The 22529-nt window shown below is 43.3% G+C and overlaps 1 protein-coding gene across 1 annotated transcript in view; it reads right to left on the bottom strand.

Moving 5' to 3' along the window:
• Positions 1–4894: 4894 nt before the first annotated feature.
• The window catches only part of RAB31 (RAB31, member RAS oncogene family), a 165193-nt gene continuing 147558 nt past the window's right edge, over positions 4895–22529 (bottom strand). Inside the window, exon 7 of the mRNA XM_066246627.1 lies at positions 4895–8467. Coding sequence (XP_066102724.1) covers positions 8370–8467 — 98 coding nt within the window. The 3' untranslated portion in view covers positions 4895–8369. The remainder of the gene's footprint in view (positions 8468–22529) is intronic.

Here is a 22529-nt window from a genome sequence, read left to right as displayed (position 1 = left end):
TGATAGCCCTGCTGGATAAAGAAATCTTGATTGTAGGTTCTTATTCTGCATCACTTTGAATGTTTCTTGCCAATCCCTTCTGGCCTCAACTGTTTCTTGAGAGAGTCCTCTCCTGGGGCTGAGTGTGCTTCCTTAGAAGATGGCTAAGCCCCTCAACCAGATGTAACAATAGTGTCACAGGGACCTACATGTTAAATGTCCATGCTCCAAGCCTCTCTCCCTTCCCCCTGTGGAATCTAGCCCAGAAGGGCAGGATATCCAGCACCCAGCCTGGCTGACTGTGAAGCTTCACCTTATACAATGTACATGAGCTACTGTGCTGGTGTTGATCACAGAGTGGAACTCTCCTCAGCTGGGCCAGGTGCGAGGAGCCCTTCCTTAGTATACCACTTTAGCAAGGGTTGTTAGGTCCTGAACTGATGCTTTCCATACCTGGTGACTGGTTGTGCCAGCCCTGGACTTCCCAGGCAGGAACCCGGCGCCAACCAGTGGGAGACACTGCTTGTGACAGGCCCTCAGCAATCTTCTTGGAGCTATAAATAATTCAGAGTTTGTAGCTGCCTCTGCACAAGGTGCACATGGAAATACCAGCTGCACACCTAGACTGGCTTTTACCTACCCTGGACCTGGAAGAAGTTCCGCTTAAAAGGCCAAGGTTTCTTGAGTCCCACCTTCTCCAGCTTCTGTCTGCTGGCTGCTTGTTGGGCTCAGCCACTGAAAATACCTCTGCTAGAGTGTACAGTTTATGGAAATTCAGGGATTAGGAAGGGTGGTGGGTGTGGCTCCAACCTTCGGCCCCAGGTGTCAGTCTGTCCAGACTTTTTTCCCAGACCTCAGTAAGGTGTGGCCTCTGAGACCCAGAAGTATCATCTGCCCACACACTGGATAGTTTCCATTGAGTTTCCCGTGAGTCAGAATGACCAGTTTTAGACTTGGAGAGCGCGGGGAAAGCTCTGGCCTCAAAACCAGAAAACTGAATCACTGACATGCCCTCTGCTTCCTGGCTTCTAAGAATGACCCGTTGCCATAATTGGGGCAGGATAGACCCCCGAAGGCGAGCATTTGCCTTTCCCTAGGCTGATGCCACTCAGAGGAGACTGCTCAACCTAAGAAAAATAGCTTCTGCAGTATTGGAGAATGACTCAGCACAGGGGTTCCTGTGCTCTTCCCTCACAGTGTCTCTCCCTGAGCCTCCAACTTTACACTCTCCTCTTGCAACTCTAGTCCTCTCAGCTCTCCCTCCACCGGAGCCCTGGGTAAGTGGCTCTGAATGAAGTTTTCTGTGTGGGCCCTTTAAGATAGAGCCTGCTTCTCAGAGAGCTGTCTCTCTCATAGACAGCAACTCAGCTCTCTTCACCTCCAAATGCTTTGTAGGTGCCTCTTCTAGGCTCTGAGGCTCTAGGCTAGGGCTTCAGGCCTGGGGCTTGGGACCCACACCTCTCAGATCAACCCTCCCTGTAGTGAGAGTCCCTTCAGATCCTCAGCCACCGCTCACTCCTGGGAGCTGTACCACCCTTTCCAAATCTCTGCCCTTCCTACCAGTCTCGGTGTGGCTTCTTCGGTGATCCTCGGTTACAGACTCCTCTTCATTTAGTCCAAAGTTGGTTTTTCAAGATGATTTTTCTTAAATTAAGTTGTAATCCAATTTGGTCCTGGGAGATGGCAGTTGGAACATCCGCCTACTCAATCACCATCTTGGAAATCTATTTAAACTCTATTGCCATTTATTGTTCATATTTTTTATCTTTTTCTCCTTCTTCTTAAAGGAGACCCCTTTTACATTTCATGTAATACTGGTTTGATGGTGATGGACTCTAGTTGTTGTTGTTTTTTGTCTGGGAAGCTCTTTATATGTCCTTCAATTCTAAATGATAGCTTTGCTGGGTAATCTTGGTTGTAGATTCTTGTTTTTCATCACTTTGAATATTACTTGCCACTCCCTTCTCACCTGCAAAGTTTCTGTTGAGAAATCAGCTGACAGTCTTATGGGAGCTCTCTTGAAGATAACTAACTGCTTTTCTCTTGCTAGTTTTAAGATTCTCTTTTTGGACAAACACTTAACTTGGGGTGGTGAACACACAATACAGTGTACAGATGGTATGTTATAGAATTTGCACCTGAAACCTGTATAACTTTGTTAATCAAGGTCACCCCCATAAATTTAATAAAAAGGAAAAAAATCTCTTTGTCTTTAACTTTTTGCATTTTAGTTATGAAGTATGTTGGTGTGGGTGTTTTTGGGTTCATCTTATTTGGGACTCTCAGTGCTTCCTTGAGTTGTATGTCTATTTCTTTCACCAAGTAAGGGAAGTTTTCTGCCATTATTTTTTCAAATAGGTTTTGAATTTCTTGCTCTCTCTCTTCTCCTTCTGGTACACCCATGATGCAAATGTTGGTAGCCTCAAGTTGTCCCTGTGGTCCTCCCACTATCCTCATTTCTTTTGATTCTTTTTTCTTTTTGCTGTTCTTTTTGTTTGGTTGGTTTTTGCTTCCTTATATTCTAAATCACTGATTTGATTCTCAGCTTCATTCACTCTACTGTTGATTCCTTGTAATATATTCTTCATTTTTATTAATGTATTTTGGATTTGTTCTTTTTTATGTTTTTCTATCTCCATTTTATGTTTCCTGCCTCTTGTTGAAGTTCTAAGTTCATCTTCTCTTCCCCTAAGTTCATTAAATAATCTTGAAACCAGTGTTTTGAATGCTGAATTTGGTAGTTTGCTCGACACCATTTTGTTTCATTCTTTTTCTTTCATTTTGATCATGTTTCTTTGTCTCATTTTGGTCCCTTCCTTGTGTTTGTTTCAATATAATAGGTAGAGTTGCCATGTCTCTCAGGCTTTGTAGAGTGGCTTTACGTAGTAGGTTTCCTGTAGGGTTCAGTGGCACGGATTCACTGATCAGCCAAGCTGGGCACTCCAGGTGCATCCCCTGTGTGAGCTATGTACAACCTCCTGTTGTAGTTGAGCCTTTATTGCTGTTGGCATATCAATAGTAGGGATTTACCCTGAGGCCTATCAGCTGCAAGATTGACTGTGACCACTTGCCACCATGGAGATCAGTTGTGCAGGGGCCCACCCACAGAATAGTACTTACTTCAACAGGGCTCTGGTACCTGCTGAGTTCATCCTTTGAGCATGTCATTTATGGAGGCCATTGAATGGTGGTGCTTCAAAATGATCTGAAGATGTCCACCAGGTACTCTGGTTTTGGGATCTCCCAGGAGGTGCAAGCTTAGCTGCAACCTGTGTCTTGTCCTGTGGCCATCTTGAACAAGCTACAGAGCAATCTAAAGGTAGCTGTTACTTATGCTGGGCTTAGAGGTGTCCAGGAGAAGCCAAGCTATGAACCACGGCTGGTGCTAGTGCCAGGCCTGGGGCCACTTAGCAAGTGATACAAGGCACACTGAGGCCAGATGCTGCTTGTTTGAGAAATTTTAGGAAAATCTGAAGCACAAGAAAAGATGGGGAGTTTGTATGAACAAGCCACTGGAAACAGCTTGGGTGAGCCCAAAAGTTGGGTGGGGCAGAGCCTCAGAGAATCACCAGGGTGGCACAAACACTGTTAGCCAGGTTGTTAGAAACTCAGGTATAGTGCCCACCTGCTGGCTCTGTAGGGGAAAGGCTCATCAAAGAAACAATGATCTCTGTCTAGGAGAAAGCTGTATCCACCCCCTCAGCTCTTATTCTAATGCTGGACAATTCAGTTCCTCCTCATATATTCTGGTTCCTTTAAAGCTGCTTCTCTCAGTGCTGGAGCTCAGAGGGAGTGAATCTGAGTAAGTCCATTCATGGGCCCTTTAAGAGGAACTTCCTGGGACTCAAACAGGCCTGTGTGTCCCTCAGCCTCAATTCCTGCTGGTTTTTACAGCTGAGAGTTACAGAGGCTTCTCTTCCTGGTACTGGAGCCTTGGGTTGGGGGACCCTTTACTGCTCAGGAGAGACCTCTGCAGCTGAGATATTCTTCCCAATTTTTATCCACCACACATGGATGTGGGACCAGCCCGTTTGTATCTCTGCCCCTCTTACCATCTTTATACGGCCTCTTTTTTAACTCCTTAGTTATAGGACTTCTGTTTTACTAGATTTCAGACTATTCTTAATGATGGTTGTTCTGCAGTTTATTTCTAATTCTGATGTGATTGTAAGAGGATGTGAGTATCATATTTACCCACATCGCCATCTTGACCAGAAGTTCAATTGTGTGCTTCAACTTCCTTTATTCAATCAGCCATAGCTCTTTTTCTCAGCAGGTATATGGCACAGCTCCTGAGGGCTCCATTCACACACACCACTATGAGTGGCAGTGGTAGCCTTGCATACATGTTGATGCATGATAAATCTTGCATTAGTTTTAATTACCTTATCATTTTTATCATGTAGCTGTGCCACATTTTATTTTTTTACTTCTTTTTTTTTTTTTTTTGTATTTTTCTGAAGCTGGAAACGGGGAGAGACAGTCAGACAGACTCCCGCATGCACCCGACCGGGATCCACCCGGCACACCCACCAGGGGCGAAGCTCTGCCCACGAGGGGGCGATGCTCTTCCCCTCCAGGGCGTTGCTCTGCCACGACCAGAGCCACTCTAGCACCTGGGGCAGAGGCCAAGGAGCCATCCCCAGCGCCCGGGCCATCTTTGCTCCAATGGAGCCTTGGCTGCGAGAGGGGAAGAGAGAGACAGAGAGGAAGGAGGGGAGGGGTGGAGAAGCAAATGGGCGCTTCTCCTATGTGCCCTGGCCGGGAATCAAACCTGGGACTTCTACACGCCAGGCCGATGCTCTACCACTGAGCCAACCGGCCAGGGCCTATTTTTTTACTTCTTTAGGGGTAGACATTTGCTATTGCACAGTGCCAGTGAACATCGTCTTCATGTATACAGATACACAGTTCCTCTGGGAAATCACCATTCTTTATTCTGAAGTGGCTCTAATTTTTAAAAAATTATTCTATTAAACATTTTAATAAAAAAAAGCAAACTTATTAAAACTTAAAATATTTATTAGTATAAATCAGTGTTGTTAAACCAAAAATAACAGAAATAATTGGGCGATGCTGAGAGCAATGCTTTACTATAGAATGAATACAAGGTGGAAAGGTCTTAACAGTCTACAGTGGCATCTTCTCTATGTGAGAACTGGGTCCAGCCCAGACAGAAGCCTTTTATAAAAACATGAGAAAAAAAGGAGCAGTTTACACAACAGAGCACTAACATTAGATCACTGGGTCTGATTTCAACAATGATGGTTAAAAGAATAAACTAGACATCTAACAGGCTTGAATATAGCTCAGCGCCCTTTCATTTATAAGCTAGCTCATTATTCAACTCCCTACGGACATTGCAGAGCAATGAAACATGGAGTCCCCTAAAAGGAGCTCTGTGCAGCTATCACATGCCATATTCTTAATCACAGAGGAAGTATTTCATTCATCCAAACCTCCCTCAGAAAATGAATTCAGTTCTCACTGGGGCACAGCCCTTTGGTTGGCTAAAGGTTAGTTTTAAGTCTTCAACCTTCTATAATCTACAAGGTAACGTCATATTCAGCACCCTAGTGTACCATTTTCAACCATGAAATGGCAAGTCATTTATGAACCTACATAAAATGTTTGCATAACTCTGCTATCATCTTAGGGCTTTCCATTGGAAAATAATCCCAATGAGAACCCACTCCTACATTATATAACACACAGCCATGAGCCAATGAAATGGATTATATGTTGGCGTAACAAATATGAAATCATATTTACACATACACACATTGTACCACACATGAAGGGGAAAAAAAAAACAGGAAAAGGAGCAAATTCTGGAAAATGATGTGAAGGATGTTACATCACATGAAGCTACTTGTCATTTTGGAGCAATAGGAATTTCCAGGCCTTTACATAGTATTAGCTATAGTTCCATTATTATAACAGCCAGAAAGTAATATCAAGGCAAAATAAAAAGAGATAAGAAAGCCAAGACAAGGCTCGAGTGTCTACCTTCATAGAGGACTCCACGTTTATGCAAAGGCTCTGTGCTCAAGTGGCACTACTTTCTTCACCGATTGCTCTAAGTAGTGATTATATATATTGTCATCTGACTGGCTTGAATAGTTAAGGCAGTACAGAAAGGTAAAAGAGTGGTTTCATATACTCATGTGCTTCTGAAATAAAATACGGCCTCATTCTTGGGTAACCAACTTGCTACAGGAGGGTAAGAAGGGCCATTTCACGCAAAATGCAACCACAATAGCGTTCCTTTAAGTGAAGACCGAAGCTGCTTAACTCCACTGGGATGGAACCACCTTAGCAAGGCAGTCTGACAGGCTATCCAAAGATAAACCCAGGTTGTCAGGGACAGCTGAATGAGGGAAGGTTCCACAATAAGCCTGTGTGTAACCAGGAAATAGGTCATTTCAAATTTTTTAACTTTGGAAAAGGCAGGATGATCGCCTGGCCTGCGAGCCGAATCATGGTAATCAGTAATGCTGACAATGTAGAGAAAACCCTAAAACCCCTGTGGAGGCCCGGCCGAGTCATCTTGCTAACTTTCTTTGAGGTTCCTGTCCTGGGGAGCTAAGAGGCACTTTTAAACCAAAAATAAGTGTTTCCAGCCTTCACATTCTAAGACTGACAAACTACTCTGGCAAGCTGGGTGAAGCACATCAAATTGGCAGCATATTCTTGAGTTAAAAAAGTAAAACAAAAAACCTTAATCTGTGATTTCCACTAGTTTTCTTGATTACCATCCACATAAAGAAGCATCAACGTGGCCAAGATCTCTCATAGACTCTTCCTTTTTGTTGATGACAGTACTTGGTGTCTCTATGCATCAGAGCACAGAGGACACAGATGTGACAGGACTGAAGCAGCAGCTCACACTGAGTTACTCAAAGTCCAAAGTCTTTAATCAGCTCATGACCTACCTCTCTTCTGGCTTTTACATTATAGTTTTCAATAAATGTTTGCTGGTGCTCGGATGTTCATGGCAAAGAAGGTATACAGGCTAGACTATGCTGCATGACTAGCTATTTCTGGAGCCATTGCTTCCCAGTTTCTTAGCTCCCACAAAAGACCCTGATCTGAATAACCTTTAATAATCACCTCCCCAGTATAAGCCCTAATAGGAAACCAACTGCTTTTTGATCCCAGGTTTTAATAAAAGTTAGAATGATAATAGAATTTGAATTTAGAATGGAAATAACTTTTCTTCTTATTCATGCCTTTTCTCCCTTCACTGCCTTTGGACTCAGACATCTTTAACTAATTGAGCACACAGGGAACCTGAAGAGGAGGCTTTTTATCAAAGCTTATTCTCAGTTCATTGGCATTCCAGAATTGGATCCATCTTAAGCCCTAATACCTACCTCCCCAAGCTTGGCATCTTCTAAAATGCTTTCTCCAATTTTGTAACTGGGGTCTAGAATCTTAAGGTGCTGGCACTACCCGTGGCTGGCTTTCCTGTAACCTGTTATTAACCGCTGTTATTAGACGTTTGCCCTACGCTATAGAATCAAACATCTTCCAGTTACCCCCCCATACCCCTCCCAGATATGACACTATGCCATATTCTGTTAGTAAAATAATACTCATGTGTTAAAACTCTCTAAGAGAGTGGGTGTTTATTGCCTGGAAGTGATACATGCTCATGGTCTCTGAAGTAACCTTCACCTGTCACCTCTGTCACTGCTTATACAGTAAGTACTGTAAAGACTCTCTCAAACCAGTCTCCCAATCCCCAAATCACATTCAATATTTTAGTCAGATTTGATTTGTTTGTTTATACATGACCAACACCATATAATAAAAATGTTCAAGTAAAAGAGATGCAGACAACAGTTTCTAATACATCTTTCTCCACTTTTATAACAGCTCAAGTCTACAATGTGAGCGATGATCCAATTAGACTTCACTGAAAGTTGAATTAAATAAAACTAGGTTAACCTTTCAGTGAAGGCTGCTTAGGTAACAAAAGCAATGGCACTGAAGAAGTTATTGGAATTTGGCTAGAGAACACAGGGAATTAGAGTGAAATAACCACTTTCAGAATCTCACACACATAATAAGCCACTTTGATTTTTGTACAAATTAAGAATATCTTAAGGTTTTCACAAAAACATAGCAATACTTATTATCTAACATCCATTCTCTCCCATGTGCATATCATGCACGAAAGGCTAGGGGGTGGATTGTTCCAGAGTTTTCTCAGATCCTTTTCCAGGAACATTTCCCACCCTATTCCCTGCAGATCTTCCCGGAGGCCAAGCCAGCATGCTCACTTCTCTCTAAGTGAGGTACAAGGGCACCAATAACGGGGGTCCTTCGGCTGTAACGGGAAGGTGGCTCTGGCTTCTTCAAGTGCAGTGGGCCAAGAGCCCCGGTTAGCAGCACCTCCGGCTGGCTGCCGCGCTCTGTGTCCCAAGTTTGATTGCTCCATTGTTTCCATATTCATGGGGGTCCAAGGGAGGGATCTGGCGACCTGGAAGAAAAAGGAGGCCAAGGGTGAGTTCCTTTTTCCCAGCTGACACCACAGAAAGATTGTGACCGTGCCTCAACAGCTCTGCTTGACGTTTGTGTCGTATGAAAAAAACTGGGGACTCAGGTGTAAGTCTGTCCCCTTCCTCTGTCTTACTCCGTTGTCTGCTGAATGAAGTCAAACTCATGTTTAGAAAGTTCAGGAAAAGGAAAACCAGCTTCCTGATAATTATGGATTTCTTTGGATTTGGAATGCCTTGCTTCTGGGTACAGGGGACAGTTCCCGTCCATCTTCTTGGCACAAACATCAGCCCCCGGTTCCTCCCAGCCTTCCCAAGACCTGTCCCAATGGAATAAGCCGCCCCACGGGCACCAGGACGTCAATAAAACAATGAGCACTTGTCTTTTCTGCTTCTTAAAATAGAGCTGGACTGGGTGGGAATTGTAATCTCCTCATAATGTCATTTATTAACACTCAGCTAGCTATCCCTTCCTCCTGCCAATGCACTTAGAACATTAACTAAAAAGCCCTAAGAGACACTCTTAGGAAACAGTATTTTAATGTCAGCCACAAGTAATCTTACTTTTACTTAATTTAATTTTTAAAATTATCCTACAGTCTGTGTAAATAAACACAAAGTAAAAAATTTTAAATTAAGGGAGGGTGATAGGGAGCTGGTAATTAAAGGATGTGGAGGTTTTGTTTTTAGATAATAAAGATATTCTAAAATTGACTGCTGATGATTGTATATCTGTGACTATACTGAAAACCATTGTACACTTTAAATGGGTGAAATGTATGGTATGGGAGTTTTTAAAAAATGTATTGTGATTGAGATATAATTGACATATAACATTGTATAACTTTAAGGTGTCGATTTGATCATTTAAATATCGCAATGTGATTATCACCATAGCATTAGCTAATGCCCTTATGCTATCGCATGATTTTTATTTTTTTTTCTGTTGTGGGAATAATTAAGATCTAGTTTGTTAGCAACTCTGAAATTTATTATACAGGATTGTTAACTACAATCAGATATGTGAGTTTTACCTCAAAAAAGCTGTCTTTAAAAAAGGCAACAGAATCTGGTAATCACAAATATTTGTTAAGAAAAGTTTTCAATGATTTTCAGAGGCACCATCCTCGCTTAGCCCTGTGAAGTTGGTGGAATGTCTATTATCATCACCACTGACTATGCCTCAGAAAACTCAGACTATGTGGTGAAGGTCACATCAATAATTAGTGCCATCCGTGGTTCTTTGTAACCTACATCTTGATTTTTCTGACGAACTCCCAAGCTCGTGCTTTTCTTGTTCTACCGCATTAGCTCTCTATTCTACTTTTCTCTCTCCCATGAAAAAGGCATGAAAGCTAGCTCTATAATAAAGATTTTTCTATCAGCTAATTAACATATTAGTACTAAGTAACCAGAAATTAGATATGAAAGGGAAGGCCTTGGCCAATTGGCTCAGTGGTAGAGTGTCAGTCTAGCATGTGGAAGTCCTGGGTTCTATTCCCAGTCAGGGCACAGAAGAGAAGCAACTATCTGCTTCTCCCACCCTGCTCCCTCCTTCCTCTTTTCTCTCTCCCCATCCTACAGCCATGACTCAAATGGTTCAAGCAAAGTTGGCCTAGGGCACTGAGGATGGCTTCATGGCTTCTGCCTCAAGCACTAAGAAGAGCTTGGTTGCTGAGTAATGGAGCATCGCCCCCTAGTGGGCTTGCCGGGTGAATCCCAGTCGTGGTGCATGCGGGAGACTGTCTGCCTCCCCGCCTCTCACTTAATAAAAAAGAAAGAGAGAAAGAAAGAAAGAAACAGAAGGGGAATTAGTTCTAAAGACAAAGTCTTTTAATGCATCTGGATGTTACCTAAAAACCATGAAGAGAGTAGAAAACACCATGGTATAGGCACATTTCCACAAGAGGCAGAAATCGTTCATGGCAAAGGTATTAATGTGTTGTATAGATTGTGTGATATGGTCAATCACCAAAGCTCAAATATAAAAATTAAGCTCATTGGCAATTATCCAAAATTCAAAATGAATGGTTCTTTACCTGGTTATGGAGCAGATGGCAGGGTTGTAATAATTTCTGCAGCCACCACACCTGCCACTTTGTGTTGCCAACAAAGCTATATAAAGCTTGTGCAGGCCATTCTCAAAATAGTTCCCTCTTAATCCAGAAGCAAATGAGAATGCTAGGTATGTGTTTCCCTCTTCTGGAAACGTTGTGTTCTTTTTTTTTTTTTTTTTTTTTTTTCATTTTTCTGAAGCTGGAAACAGGGAGAGACAGTCAGACAGACTCCCGCATGCGCCCGACCGGGATCCACCCAGCACGCCCACCAAGGGCGGTGCTCTGCCCCCCAGGGGGCGATGCTCTGCCCATCCTGGGCGTCGCCATATTGCAACCAGAGCCACTATAGCGCCTGAGGCAGAGGCCACAGAGCCATGCCCAGCGCCCGGGCCATCTTTGCTCCAATGGAGCCTTGGCTGCGGGAGGGGAAGAGAGAGACAGAGAGGAAAGCGCGGCGGAGGGGTGGAGAAGCAAACGGGCGCTTCTCCTATGTGCCCTGGCCGGGAATTGAACCCGGGTCCTCCGCACGCTAGGCCGACGCTCTACCGCTGAGCCAACCGGCCAGGGCCCGTTGTGTTCTTTTATTAGTCATAATTCAAAGGAAGTAAAAGAAAAATGCTTCTTCTACTTTGTCAATCCTAAGTGATAAATAGAGGAGAAGGTACTCAATGACTGCCAAAACTCTGATTTATTAGGTCCAATCTTGCCAGTCAAGTGTTACTTAGTCCTTGAAAAAGAAGTGTTTTGGAGGGATGATTGTCTCAAGATATAGTATTATTTAAGTTATTTAAATCAATAACACTTCAGGAGCCTCCTGAGTGTGTTAGGTTCTGCAATAAGGACTTTTACTCTTTGCATCTGAAATATTTTGGGACATTAGAATTCTGACTGGTGTAAGCTACTGCCCTAGTTAACTAAGAAAAGTATTGTTTACTGATCACTATTTTTGGCAAATCAAAATCAGTATCTATACTAGCATCAACCTTATGCTAGTCTTAATGCTGTTAACTCTAAAGTTAAGAAAACAGCCCTGGCCAGTTGGCTCAGTGGTAGAGCGTTGGCCTGGCGTGCAAGAGTCCCCAGTTCGATTCCCAGCCAGGGCACACAGGAGAAGCGCCCATCTGCTTCTCCACCCCTCCCCCTCTCCTTCCTCTCTGTCTCTCTCTTCCCCTCCCGCAGCCGAGGCTCCATTGGAGCAAAGTTGGCCCGGGCGCTGAGGATGGCTCCATGGCCTCTGCCTCGGGCGCTAGAATGGCTCTGGTTGCAACAGAGCAACGCCCCAGATGGGCAGAGCATCGCCCCCTGGTGGGAATGCCAGGTGGATCCTGGTCGGGCGCATGCGGGAGTCTGTCTGACTGCCTCCTGTTTCCAACTTCAGAAAAATAAAAAATAAAAAAATAAAAAATAAAACAGCACGAAGCTTTTAGTCCTACTATACACGGCTTATTCTTTATGTCTCATGTGTGTTTTGTCCTATGAAGAATACACCAAATAGAGAAAAAGTTTATATATAAAATATTCAATAAAGTCACAAAAGTGGAATAAAAGTCTGAAAACAAGGAGCATACAAAATAAATGGGTATGTTAGGGAAGCCTGTAGATCAGTACACTCCCTTGCTCTCCCCTCCTTCCTCCCTCTTTTCTGCCTCTTACCCCTCTCCTCAGTAGACAATGTTTGGGATGCAAGATTAAGTTACACCTCATGGAGACTTCCCTCTTATCCATTTAAAATGTTTAGCATTGTTTTGAATCAGCCTCTTGAACCTAACTTCTCAGAGGCTGCGGTTCTGTTTATCTTCAGAATATTCAAACTCGCACTTTTTAGAACAAAATAGTTCTCAAAAATAGAATTACTGGCCCTGGCCAGTTGGCTCAGTGGTAAAGTGTCGGCCTGGCGTGCAGGGGACCCGGGTTCGATTCCCGGGCAGGGCACATAGGAGAAGCGCCCATTTGCTCAGGGCTCCATTGGAGCAAAGATGGCCCCGGGCGCTGGGGATGGCTCCTTGGCCTCTGCCCCAGGCGCTAGAGTGGCTCTGGTTGTGGCAGAGCGACCCCCGGAGGGGCAGAGCATCACCCCCTGGTGGGCAGAGCATCGCCCCTGGTGGGCATGCCGGGTGGATCCCGGTTGGGCGCATGCGGGAGTCTGTCTGACTGTCTCTCCCCGTTTCCAGCTTCAGAAAAATACAAAAAGGAAAAAAAAACAAGAATTACTACCGTTATCTCAGACTTCATTTTGCTCATCTGGTAGAAAGAGTTTTGAAATCTGAGTCAGTGTTCCACTTAAGTGAACGCAGTCATGTTATTTAGTATCTCCAAGACTTTCTTTCCTCACATGGAAGGAATATGAGAAAGTAACTTGACAACTACTACTCAATACAGATACATGGCTATTACTAATATGGAAAGAACTGATGACCATGAACAGAGTCGTGGCTCTGGGCACAGCTCAAGTACGGTCTGTATGGTGAGAAACCCCTGCCTAGTGGCTCACCATGGTTGACACTCGGGGTTCAGTAACTAGGATTGGGGCCCACCTGCTCTTCTACAGAACATTCAACCTGGAAGGCTTCCCATACTTTCCAACTTCAAACAGCGACAAGAAAGAAAGTGCTTGCACTTTAAGGCAGAGAGAGGAAAGCAATGTCGTAACAATGAGGCAAGTACCTTGAAAAGAAAAGGAAGCAAACAGCACCATGAAAATACAGGAGTTCAGGATCTTGTGGTCTGAGTTATTTGGAACTTACTGAAAGGCTTAAATGTATTTAGACAAAAGAATAATTCTAGAAAATGGCCGTAGCATTTTGTACCAAGGTGATCACCTTGGAAACCCTGTTGAATTAGTATTAATTACACAGGGCATAGAAAAGGACAAAAAGATATATACAAATTATATATACAAACATCTGAAAAGGGTGAGGGCTTCGTCTGCATTTTTCTACTCTTACACAATGTTCCCTGAGTACACAATCTCCATAACAAGTCATCCTTGACTATAAATCCTCAGCTAGGGTGTTTATTTTAATAAGGTTTGGATTGTGTAAGATTCTGTTTGGGAAAAAGTTAAAAGGCTCTTTTTTGAAGTTCAGTTTTCCTAAAAGTTGACAGCCTAGAGAAAAAGCAGGTTTTATAAATGATTGCTCAGGAACACGGTATGTAAAAAAACAAAGTGCAAGCCTATAAATTTTATCATGGACTCTGGACTCCAGGCTGTAATGCTTCATGCACGATGAAAGTCAAACAGCGTGCTTAGCTGCAGCTGTCCTCTCTCCCCGCGTGGCGGACCAGCCATTTCCTGCACCAGCTGAACGTCCTTCCTGCCCGTTTCTTCTCTCCTTTCCTCCCACATCCCCTATTTACCTGGCTTAACTATCTTCTGTTGCGTTTTAGAGGTGCTGGTAGCTGCTGTGCAACTTCCATTTCTTGATCCTGATTTTCTGAATTATTCAGATCAGTAAACTGACCAGGTTTATTAGGACTTGGCAGAGTTGACTCTGTACAGCGATCCTCAAGCTTCTCCATTTAGAGAGCGGGGTCTCCCCAGAACAAGGCAGGGCTCACCTGCCCTAAGAGTACAGCATGGGGGTGGGGGAGACATGCATGACACTCGAGGTCACTCTCTGTAACTGTCCTCTTGCTGCAGGAAAGAGGACAGTATTGGAATGACTAGATGACCTTGGATAGCAGAAGACAGGATCTAACATTCTGTACAGAACAAGAATGGCTTAGGAGACAGGAAGGGAATTTGGTCAGAAGGCTTGCGAAAGGTCCAGTTCAGGGACAATGAGAGTTCTTATTTGGGTGCAGCTGAGGAGAGTAGAAAACAAAGATGGAAAGAGAACTGCAGCAATACACCTGGCAGATGTGACAACTGATTGGATGTGGGAAGAGAAAGATAGGCATTAAACAGAAAAAACAAAGCTAAAAGTCTCAGAAGCTGAAGGAAGGTGCTGTACCGACAGAGAGGGAAATAAGGGGAAGGATGCCATAGGCTGCTAGTCTAAAATCATTAGATTTCTTTACCCTTCAAAGACATCTTCTCCCTACTGTTTTTTTCCCCCTCAAATAAATAGCCTATTTAAGGGGAAGCAGTTTTAGTTACAGACAAAAAGTTGCACATAAAGTACAGAGTTCCTACATACTCCTCATCATCATCCCAATTTCCCTATTTTAACATCCTGCATCAGTATGATATACTAGAAAGCCCAGCGGTCATACGAAATGACCGCTGTTCTAGATATTATAAATTGAAATTAAAATGATTTGTGCAAAGGTGTCTGCTAATTCAAACTGAATTACCCAGGGCAGGCGGCGAGGACGCCCCTTTGCTTAGTGCCCCATGGGGTTTCCCCCTTCTACTTGCTTAATTGCTTAGAGTGCAATGAAGGAAACCACATCGCTAGCTCAATAAATAAAGGTGATTTAAAGAATAAAATGTTAATTCACATGTCAAAGATCTCTTTGTACACAACATTTCTTGTGTAGATCTTTCCATCATTTTTAAGCTCGCCTTGCAGAGGACCATCAATTATTTTTAATTTTACGTCCGTTCTTTCACGATCTCTTGAACGGGCAACATAAAGTTGACCGTGTCCAAATGCAGGCTCAGGTAAAAAAATGCCAACACGCTTAAGCGTTTGGCCCTGAGACTTATTGATGGTCATAGCAAAGGCAAGTTTTACAGGAAATTGTCTACGTCTCAGTTGAAACGGCAACCCTGTTTGAGATGGAGCCATATCAATTCTTGGAATGACATGTATTTCACCTTTAGAGGAGCCAGTCAAAGACTTAGCTATTATGACATTATTTTTCAATTGGAGAACCTCTAGTCTTGTACCATTGCAAAGACCCCTTCTGGTGTTAAGATTTCTTAACAGCATAATAATTGCTCCAATCTTTAACTTCAATTTGTGAGGTGGCATGCCAGAAGGCAACAGACTATTTTAAAATTCCGTTGGAAAGTTGTTGGCACTCACTTTATTATCAGCTACAACGGAATCAACACTTAAATATGTCGTGTCGTTCCCTTCTATGATATTTAAGACATCATCATTTAGTTTGTCTACATCAGAATTTTTAGGACACAATATTGCCCTTTCACTAATTTCACTGATGTTTCCAGGCTGCAGGAAAGACGCATTTGCTCTGCGACTGAAGCAAGCCTTGTCTTTCTCTGCTCAGTGGTTTCTTTTTGTCGAGAAAGCCGTTTTTGTGCAGCTTTAGCTCCTTTTCTCTCCTCTTCAGTGCTGTATTTTTTAGGAGGCATTCTTAAAAGAAATTACGTTAAGACGTAATTTTTATGTAAAACAGATGATTGCCAATGCAAACAAATGTTCACCTTCCCCCTGACCCGCTCAATTTGCGTTCAGCCATGGCAACTTCACCTCATTGGCTAGTACAGTTACGCAAGCAACCAATAAGCTATCGGCGACAAACAGACACTTAAGCCGCATATAATAAAGATTTATTAGAATTGATGGCTCATTATTGATCATTATTATGAATAAAAGCCCATAGTTTACTTTTAGGGTTCACTCTTAGTGTTGTACATTCTATGGATTGTAATAAATGTATATGACATGTGTCCACTGTGGCAATATCACACAGAATGGTGTCACTGCCCTGAGAACCCTCTGTGCTCCACCTGTTCATCCTTTCCTCCCTCCAAGCCACTGATCTACTGTCTACATAGTTCTGCCTGTCCCAGAATGTCACATAGAAGGAATCATACAGCATGTCTGATTTTTGGATGTCTTTTTTCACTTAGTAATATACATTTAAAGTTCTTCCATGTCTTTCTGTGCCCTGAGATCTCATTTTTTATTTTTATCACCAAATAATAGTCCATCTTATGGCTATATCCCTTTCATATTTTTAAAAAGATTTTATTTAGTGATTTTATAGAAGGGGGGATGGAAATGAAAAGTTTCAACTCATAGTTGCTTCACTTTAGTTGTTCATTGATTACTTGTCACATGTGCCTTGACCAGGCAAGCCTAGAGTTTCAAACCAGCGACCTCAGAGCTCCAAGTCTTCACCCACTGTGTCACCACAGGCCAGGCTATAATCCTTTCATTTTTAAATTTAATATTTAAAAATTTTAAGACACAAAAAACACAAGCCACAAAGGGAAAATCTAACAAACTAGACTTCATCAAAATTAAAAACTTCTGCTCCTCCAAAGACATTTTGAAGAAAATGAAAATATAAGCCACAGCCTGGAAACAAACATTTGAAATAAAATACCTAATAAAGAACATGTATCCAAAACACACAAATAATTTTAGAACTGAACAATAAGAAAACAACTCAATACAAACAAAGCAGTCTAAATTTGAACAAGACACCTGGCCAAAGAAGACACAAGATTGCAAATAAGCAAATAAAAAGACACTGAAGATTACTAGTCATTAGGAAGATATACATTAAAACCACAAGCAAATAATACTATATTACTATCACCCCTCCCCCTCTCCTTCCTCTCTGTCTCTCTCTTCGCCTCCCACAGCCGAGGCTCCACTGGAGCAAAGTTAGCCCAGGCGCTGGGGATGGCTCTATGGCCTCTGCCTCAGGCGCTAGAGTGGCTCTGATTGTGGCAGAGCGACGCCCCAGATGGGCAGAGCATCGCCCCTGGTGGGCGTGCCGGGTGGATCCCGGTTGGGCGCATGCGGGAGTCTGTCTGACTGCTTTCCCGTTTCCAGCTTCAGAAAAATACAAGGAAGAAAGAAAAAAAAGAATGATTACAACTTTATCAACTAGCCATACCAAGTGTTGTCAAGGATGTGGAACAACTGGAGCTCTCGGACATTAGGGGTGGGAATGTAAAATGCTAAAACCACTTTGGAAAACAGTTTGGCAGTCTCTTAAAAAGTTAAACATTACCTATCAGATAAGCATGCCATTCCATTCATAAGTATTTACCCACACTAGACTTGTGCATGAGGGCTCACAGCAGTCTTACTTATACTTGCCAAAAATTAAAAAACAACTCAAAGACATAGTGAATGGATTAACAAATTGTGGTTTGCACATGTAATGGAATACCATTCAGCAATAAAAAGGAACTCAGCAACATCCGTACGTTAAATGCTGTAGGAGAATTGATCTAACTTTTTTCTTTTTCTTTTCTTTTTCTTTTTTTGACAGAGACAGGAAGGGAGAGATGAGAAGCATCAACTCATATAGTTGTGGCACTTTAGTTACTCATTGATTGTTTCTCATGCTGCCTTGATGGGAGAGCTCAAGCCGAGTCAATGACCTCTTGCTCAAGCCAGTGACCTTGGGCTCAGGCCAGCAACCTTGGGGTCATGTTGATGATCCCGTGCTTAAGATGGTAAGCCTGCACTCAAGCCGGAGGAGCTCACGCTCAAGCTGGTGACATCGTGGTCTCGAACCAGGGACCTCAGTGTCCCAGGTTGACACTCTCTCCACTGCACCACCATCAGTCGGCGATCTCATTTCTTGCATAAAGAAATTGTATAAAAGGCCCTGGCCGGTTAGCTCAGTGGTAGAGCATCGGCCTGGCGTGCAGAAGTCCCGGGTTCGATTCCCAGCCAGGGCACACAGGAGAGGTGCCCATTTGCTTCTCCACCCCTCCCCCTCTCCTTCCTCTCTGTCTCTCTCTTCCCCTCCCGCAGCCGAGGCTCCATTGGAGCAAAGATGGCCCGGGCGCTGGGGATGGCTCCTTGGCCTCTGCCCCAGGCGCTAGAGTGGCTCTGGTCGCAACAGAGCGATGCCCCAGAGGGGCAGAGCATCGCCCCCTGGTGGGCAGAGTATCGCCCCTTGGTGGGCGTGCCGGGTGGATCCCGGTCGGGCACATGCGGGAGTCTGTCAGACTGTCTCTCCCTGTTTCTAGCTTCAGAAAAATACAAAATAAATAAATAAATAAATAAATTGTATAAAGGAAATAAAGAGAGAAAGGTGGAGAAGGAACCTATTACTTAATAGAGTCTTAAAAGACATATCAACTAATCACTGTGTGTGGAACTTATTTGCATCCTGATTCAAACAAGTGGATTTCAATGTAAAATTCAAACAAAGAAGCCACTTATGACAATTATGAGATCATTAAAATCTGAACACATCATTTGATATTAATATGATAATAGCATAAATGATTATTAATGTGATATATAATTTAATAGATGTAATTCTTATGCACAAAAGGTTACATACTGAAAATATTTACAGATGAAACGTCTGAGATTCCCTTGAAAATAATTCAGGCGGGACATGGGGGGGGCTGTGAGGTGGAACCAGCTTAGTTATAAATATATAATGGTTCACTATATTACTCAGTTTACTGGTGTATGTGTTTAAAATTTTCCAAAACAGAGTCTTTTTTAATAGTTTCCTATGATCTCATCACCATGAAACAACCATTGTTAACATTTTAACGTGCATCTATCTTTCCAATCTATACCCAGAAGAATATATCATTTATTTTACATATGATACGGTTCACACTTTATAAAATCAGGATATAATACAAACCTCTCTGTAACTTTTGTTTTACATTCAGCAATTTATCTTTTTATGTCAGTAAAAACAGATTTACTTCACCATTTTAATCACTAGATTATATTAGTGTACCAGGATTTTTAAAAAACTATTTCCCAATTTTTAGACAATGAAGTCATTTCCTGCTTTTCACCATGATGAATAATGTCACCGTTTAAACCACCGTCTGCAGTGAGAAGTGATACGGACGGACGAGAAGCTGAGAGCGTGGGCTCCTGGGCCCGACTGGCCAGCGTCCAATGCGGCTCTCTCACCTACTAGCTTGTGCCACCTAGAGCCAGTTACAAACCTCCCCGGGCCCCCACCCACCCCGTTTCCTTATGTGTAAACTAGGGATGATGGCAGTGCCTATTTCATAGGATAAATGGTACAATAATGAGTTGATATATATTTTAAATCAACAACAGCCCAGAATAAGACTTTACTGTATGTTAACAATTGTTATTACTACATTTGGCACACCTGATCAATTTCTTCTTTAAAGTCAGTGGGATAAAAGATGTGCTTGTTTAGGGCTTTTGATATCCAATTTGCCTATATTCTGAAATGACGTATTTCCCAGACATCTCCTATTATTCATTTGCTAAATTAACATTTTTGGTGGTAAGGAAGTGAACAGGCTTTGTCATTTCCTTACATCATAATGGTTAAACTTACCTTCACTTGACAGTTTGCTGTATTATTATAAAATGAACAAATGTTTGTTTTGTTTTAAAATTTCTTTAATCTGCTGCAGAACAGAGGTAACTATTCAGGGAATTTCAAAAATCCGGTGGACTTAAAATAGCTAATACGCTGTGCAATAAGTGATTATAAAATGAGACATGATTACTGCCCAAAAGTCTGCACTCCCCTCCTTCATATTAACATCCTAGTCTAATTTTTCCAAATCCATATGCTGATACCTTTCATTATACTCATTTTAATAAACAAGTATTTATCACCTTGTTCTCAAACTCACAATGAGAAACAACAAACCTCGTTTAATATCTACAGTGTCTCCAGGTGTGATTTTTAGGAGAAAGTCTGGCACTCTCTTCTCTACAGCCAGCATTAAATTCCCAGAGCGAGGCACAGCTGTCTGGCCGAGGTCCCACCTCCACCAGATATTTTTCTACTGAGCCCCCCAGGGAAAGTTTTTTGAAAGGTACTTGAGTTGAATAATTAAAATCCGAAAACCAAAACTTGTGTGTGAAGAACTGCAGAATTCAGTCTGCCAGCCTCCCGACCAGTCCAGCCCCAAGAGAACCTGTTTTTCCTGCGCCATCATCCCCATTCCGAGAAAGTGAACCCTGGGAGTGCACCTCACTATCACTCCCTTCCTCGCTCCCAACTTCCAACCCCATACCCAGCGTTACTTATTCTATTTCCAAACGCTCTGAAATTTGTGTCCACTTCTTTCTACTCTTCTCCCGGCCACCCCTTTGCTCAAATGACTACAACAGACCCTAACAGCAGGGTGAGCCTTTTCCAAGCTTTCCTCCTCCCGATACACTCTCCAAGGGGAACTTTCTGTCAGTATAAACTGGGTATTATTCATGCTTAAAACACTTGAGGAGGGCCCTGGCCGGTTGGCTCAGTGGTAGAGCGTCGGCCTGGCGTGCAGAAGTCCCAGGTTCGATTCCCGGCCAGGGCGCACAGGAGAGGCGCCCATCTGCTTCTCCACCCCTCCCCCTCTCCTTCCTCTCTGTCTCTCTCTTCCCCTCCCGCAGCTGAAGCTCCATTGGAGCAAAGATGGCCAGGGCGCTGGGGATGGCTCCTTGGCCTCTGCCTCAGGCGCTGGAGTAGCTCTGGTCGCAACAGAGCGACCGCCCCGGAGGGGCAGAGCATCGCCCCCTGGTGGACGTGCCGGGTGGATCCCGGTCGGGCGCATGCGGGAGTCTGTCTGACTGTCTCTCCCCGTTTCCGGCTTCAGAAAAATACAGAAAAAAAAAAACAAACCCACAACATTTGAGGAGGGCTTCCAGTAGCACTCAGAATAACACCCCCCCCCCCTTCTCATTTCAAGGCTGTGAGAGGACCTGCTCAGTCCCTAAGCTCTTCGCCCAACATGGTGCTGGAGCCTCCACCCTGCAGCCTGCCAGCTTCCTTCTTGTCCGTCCTTCAGTGCACTGCACCACTTCCTGCCTCAGGGACCCAGCTCACGGTACACACTCAGCCTGCCAGCCCTTCGGAGCTCCCTGCCTACTGTCCTCTTCTCGGTTTTCAGGTCCAGCTGAAAAATCATTTCCCCATTCCATCTGAAGTCCACAGCTGTCACTGTCCCCACAGCCCCTGTTCTTTGCTTCACAGCATTTATTACAATGTGTAATTATACACCTGTTTGACCCCGTGCCCACAGCCTGTCTCCCCACCCATCTGCTAGTTTGTTTTGTTTGCCATGATGTCCCCAGTGTCTAGCAATGGAACCTGACCCCCAAAACACAGGATATATTTGTTGAACAATGAATGAAGAGATACTAAGGCCTGTGACTACATTTCACTTAATCTAGTGAACCCACTAAAAGAATATCCCTGGAACATCATCAGGTGAAACTGAAGGTCCAAATTTGGCACTATCCTATTTACTAGTCTCAGCTTTATAAGGACTATGACGGAATAAGATGTACTCCCAGAGAACTTACAGTTTCACCAGAAAAAAATAGATGTATACCTGAAATACTTAGAAAATAATTTAAAGAGAGAACATTTTCCAATGTCAAAATGATTCAGCTGACCAAAAGTACCCTAAAATTAAAGGCAGGAACTTTAATGAAGAGCTCATGAAGGGAAAAGACATGAAATGGACCGTGAAGGAGTTAAGGTTTACAGGCAAGGCGGGGGTGGGGGCGGGGGGGGGGGGGTGTTGAGAGGGGGGCGGAGCATCACCTAGCCCAAGCCAAGAGAGCAAACGTAGGAAAAAGGGAATAAAGGCAGAGTCTGCCAAGAAGCACAGGCTGGTGTCAGCATTCTGTACCCTGCCTTTCAAGTGATGACTACAGGGTTAGGCAGAGAGAGCATCAGGATAAGGAAGACCATCAGGATTTTTGCTTCTGATTTTTAACACTTGTAATTAGTAAACAGCAGCAGAATATTCTTTGTGTTTTCCTACACCACTTTAAAGACACGAATGTACAATAATTTCTAGGTTAAGGATTCTTCTTATATTTTAACTCAAAGAGAAAATCTTTAATCTTAAAACGTATAGACACCCAAGGAAAAAAAATCAATAAACAGCGCTGAATGCAAACGCATGGAAGAGAATTAGCTCCAGGCGGGCGGTGGGGGTGGTGGTGGGGGTGGGTGGGGTAAAGTAGGTCCAAAAATGTGACTTAGAAAAGGGTGCCTGGAGGAATGCCAATCCCTGGACACTACGTTATAGGAAGACTGTGCACAGAGCACCCAAACAAGGGAAGTACCCAAATCCTTCCCGGGGTAGGTCAGTCTTTGAAGATAGATAATATATACTTTGGTAAACAATTTCCAATTAGAA

The sequence above is a fragment of the Saccopteryx bilineata genome, chromosome 11, assembly GCF_036850765.1.
Source record: "Saccopteryx bilineata isolate mSacBil1 chromosome 11, mSacBil1_pri_phased_curated, whole genome shotgun sequence".
NCBI lineage: Eukaryota > Metazoa > Chordata > Mammalia > Chiroptera > Emballonuridae > Saccopteryx > Saccopteryx bilineata.
This window is presented reverse-complemented; position numbering and strand designations above follow the sequence as displayed.